The sequence below is a fragment of the Prosopis cineraria genome, unplaced genomic scaffold, assembly GCF_029017545.1.
Source record: "Prosopis cineraria cultivar Desert tree isolate PC_DT_omini unplaced genomic scaffold, ASM2901754v1 PC13, whole genome shotgun sequence".
NCBI classification, from domain to species: Eukaryota; Viridiplantae; Streptophyta; class Magnoliopsida; order Fabales; family Fabaceae; genus Prosopis; species Prosopis cineraria.
The window spans coordinates 30064458-30068662 of NW_026555344.1; the positions used below are offsets into that span (position 1 = coordinate 30064458).

The window sequence follows — 4205 nt, forward strand, 5'->3', positions numbered from 1 at the left end:
TAATAATTAGATGTTCAGAGTTCAGACCTTACAAATTAATAACTTTAATGGCTTCTTTTTCATGCTTACTCTCATCTCTACTTTGAAAATCTTCAATAATGTGTTATGAATCATGTGATCAATTAGTCCAAGTATCAATATATATGATAATGAACATAAAAGTTATTATATCATACCATGCATATTAAAAGTCTTATATATTATCCAACATATAAAAAATAACACTTAATACTTTTGGATATAGAATTATTTTAGGATAAAGAAAAATATGATGGTATAAAATAAATTTTATGCACATAAATCATTTTTCGAAACCTCATATAATATATAACAATATAAAAATACTTTAAAGCACTTATTTCATAATTATAGTTAAATATTGTATATATAAAAACAACTAAAGCATATAGTTAACTATTCTATATTCTCATACATATTAACTATGTTAATTCAACTATATTTGCCATCATTAAAATTTAAACTCAACATAATGCTATAAGACATTATGTCCTTGGTAGAGGGTAGAGGTGGAAAGATATTACATGTTAAGACAAAGTTAATGAGGTTTCATATTTTCTTTAATCTCAATAAAATATGCTGAAAGTAAATTATAAATAAGACCAGAATGAATATATACATATACACACAAACGTGTGTGCGTGTCATGGAGAGGAAGAGAAGAGATGAACAAAGAGCAAATTGTTAGGATGTTAAAAGTGTAAGAGAACTTAAGTTGATATAGAAAGCTCCAAATCAAATTAAATTAACACAATTAATTTTATAATCTTGCCTCCAACCCCCCAAAAAATGATCAAGACAGTTAAATGTCCCTCTAATAATCATGCCTTCAACTCTGGCAAAAGAAAAAAAAAATTGCTTCCAACCAAAAGAGAAGAAAGAAAAGAAAAGATAAACACATTAATTTGACACATGAAAGGTTCCGTGAAACCACATTAATTCATAATGCAAGGAAACGGTCTTATTTTAATAAGTCCGCTGTAAGTAATGCAAGCAAACGGTCTTATTTTAATAAGTCTGCCATAAACAAGGGTTTGATTAGCAATGTGTTGGAATATTGAAATTGAAAAATGCCTGTCCGGACTCTCAAATCCCAGTTAACGGTCTCAAATACTTTATATGGAGAGGGAAACACGCATCCGGTTTCAGTGCTCATCTTCAGGCTGTTCAGATTTCCAGATTTTATTTTTTCATTTTAAATTTATTAAAATAAAAATTATAAAATTTTAATATATATATATATTATCATTAATATAGACAATATAAATTTAACGTGATTATCAAATTTAATATTAAATATAAATTAACTATTTAAATATATTCTCGACAGTTTAAAATTAAAATTTTTAAGTTAAAATTTTTTCTTAATTTTTTTAAAAATTTTAATTTAAAAATTACCTTTATTTATAGATTTTAATATTATATTTATTAAAATAAAAATTTTAAAAATTTTAATATTAAATTAAACCACTCAAATTAAATTTACATTATTTAGATGGATGATAAAATGAATTTATTAAAATTTTATAATATTTTATGATAAATATAAAATAAAAATATAAACGGTCCAGATTTTTAATCTGAACGCTTCAGAAGCTAATCAAGCCATGAGCACCGGCCCAAACGCGGGAAACAGGACGTGACGTAAGGGTACATGACGGAGAGGGAGTGACGTCAAAATGCTCACACGAGAAGCAAGGGAGGTGCATAAAAAAGGACGAGAAGGAAGCCGAGTGACACACTGACACAGTCCCAGCAAAAGCCAGATCTAGAATCTGTGAGAGAGAGAGAGAGAGCCGGAAGTCAGACTCGCAACCCATAACTACGTTTCAATATGTCGAATCCATTGTTATCCTATCGTGTCTACGCCAGCAGCAACAGCTCAATCGAAAATCTGCAGCCTGTGAGGCTCAAGAACGGAATCCAGGTCGCTCTGGCCTTCGCCAGAGATTACGATTCATCTGGGAAATCCACGGGAGAGTTCGACTGCTATTTCAATAAAAGCGACTTCACTGAGGCCAAGATCAAAGCTTTCAAGGACAAGGCCAATTCCAAAGTCAAGTTCTTCCTCAGCATCGGAGGCCGTGACCAGAAATACGGCTTTTCCGTCACCTCTTCCGAGAAAGAATCCTGGATCTCCAGTGCCACCAAATACCTGAAAAAGATCATCGAGGAGCGCAAGCTTGATGGCCTTGACGTTTACTACCAACACATCCATCCTGACGGTCAAGGTCAGTTTAAGGATGCAATCGGCGAGGTGATAGAGACCCTGAAAAACGAGCTTCCCGACGACTTTCTAGTTTCCATCACCGTGTCTGCTTCTCTCTGTGATAATTACTACTGGCCCTTGTACAGAGACTTCAAAGATTCTATTGACTTTGTAGTTTACCAGACCCACACTTGGCCTACTGTGATTAGAACTTCGCTGTCCCTCAAGGAAGTCCTCGACAAACTGCCTTATGACAAAAAGAAGCTCATCGCCGGCCACAGTAGCACCCACCCCTCGGATTGGACCACCGTCCCAGTGCCCATCTTCCTCGGTGCCGTTCCTCACCTGCTCGACCAGAAGCCGGCGACCGCTTCTGGGATTTCCAAGTGGATCGTGACCGGTGATGATAACCCTGAGAAGTGATATGTGTCGGCTTACAAATAAATAAATCATCACCATCCCTCTGGACTCTGGTGTTGACGCATACGTGCTGCTGTTTTATGTTTCTGCTGAGTGCTGTACCCTTCCATAAGTCTTCAGTAGTCTCCGTTCGTGTAGTCATTTGTACTTGTTATCTTCTTCATTTGCACTTAATTGGTTGCCTTGCTATCTGCGTGAGCCTGCTTGTTTAATTAATAAATGTTGCTTTGATTGTTATTCAATTTGGCATGTGCATGGTTTTCCGTTTTCCATCCTTTTTCTCCCTCCTCCTCGCTTGCAGCTTGTGCGCAGTGCATGGTGTATTTCCCAGGGGATCCTCTTCCGTCGTGCTAGTCACCTTTCATGAGATGGGATGAGATCTTCGCCATAATTTTTAATTTTTTTAAAAAAATAGTGTGTTATTAAATCTCAAAGCGACACATAATCCAATCGCACGAATAGGAAGTTCAAAACATTAACAAATATATTATTTTATACTCCCTCTGTTAAAAAATATAAGGCATTTTTAACCGAATCTTATCTCCCAATAAAGTAAATTATTTACTTTCCAACTAACCCTATCTCTTTATATTTGCCTTTATTAAATATAGTACAATAAATATAAAGTCATTATCAATAAGGGCACTTTTAAAAAAAGGCAATGATTACACCTTAAAAGATTAAAAATGTCTTACATTTTTTAGCATCCAACTCTTCAAAAAAAAAATATCTTACATTTTTTAATAAAAGGAGTATATCTTTTATGTGAAATAAGAACCCTTTTTTATATTTTATTTTTAATTCAATTCGTCATTTCGTATTCATTTTTTGAAAATTTAATAATAAGTTAACTATACTTATTATTTTTAATATACTACATTTATATAAAATATAGTAAGCATTTATAAATGAATTAAAGTAAAGGGATAATGACAATTAAGAACGTCGTAGGAAAATTAATAACAAATCAGGATCTCATCGTATGTAACTTATGTTCCTCATTTCAGTACTCATCTTCTTATGTTTAAGGACTGGAAATTTAAAAGAAAACCTTGATTTGATATTAACCTTTTTACGAACTCCTTAGTTGTCATTTCCACAAAAAAAATTAAATCATTAAAATTTTATTTGTGCATTCATATTATATATAAACTCGCTTAAAATAGTTTTACAATATAAAGTGAAAATATTTGAAAACATATTAACCATGAAAATATTGTTTTTCTTAGTCTAATCATATCAATATAAAATGAGACCAATAAAAAGATGTCATATTTTAACTCAAAATTATAAGACTTAAATTTATAAATCATGCATTCTTCTTTTATGATATATATTAGTTATTAAAGTCACAAACCCCAAATCTTTTGTTCTTGCAATCAAGGCCAGTTTAATTTTTGGGCTTTAAGCAATGTGGCCCACATTCAATGTCCAATATTCTTGGTGAACATGATGGAAAGTACTCCTTGGTGGAGCTTAAGGGCCTGTTTGAAAACATATTTTGAGAACAGTTTTTTGTTCTCCAAAATAAGAGAATAAAAAATCTGTTTGATAACGT

The 4205-nt window shown here is 32.4% G+C and overlaps 1 protein-coding gene across 1 annotated transcript; it reads left to right on the top strand.

Moving 5' to 3' along the window:
* Nucleotides 1-1852: 1852 nt before the first annotated feature.
* On the top strand, nt 1853-2650 carry LOC129290005 (ruBisCO-associated protein-like). Its single transcript, XM_054926731.1, has one exon. The coding sequence runs from the start codon at nt 1853-1855 to the stop codon at nt 2648-2650; it is 798 nt and encodes a 265-aa protein (XP_054782706.1).
* The last annotated feature ends 1555 nt before the right edge of the window (nt 2651-4205 follow it).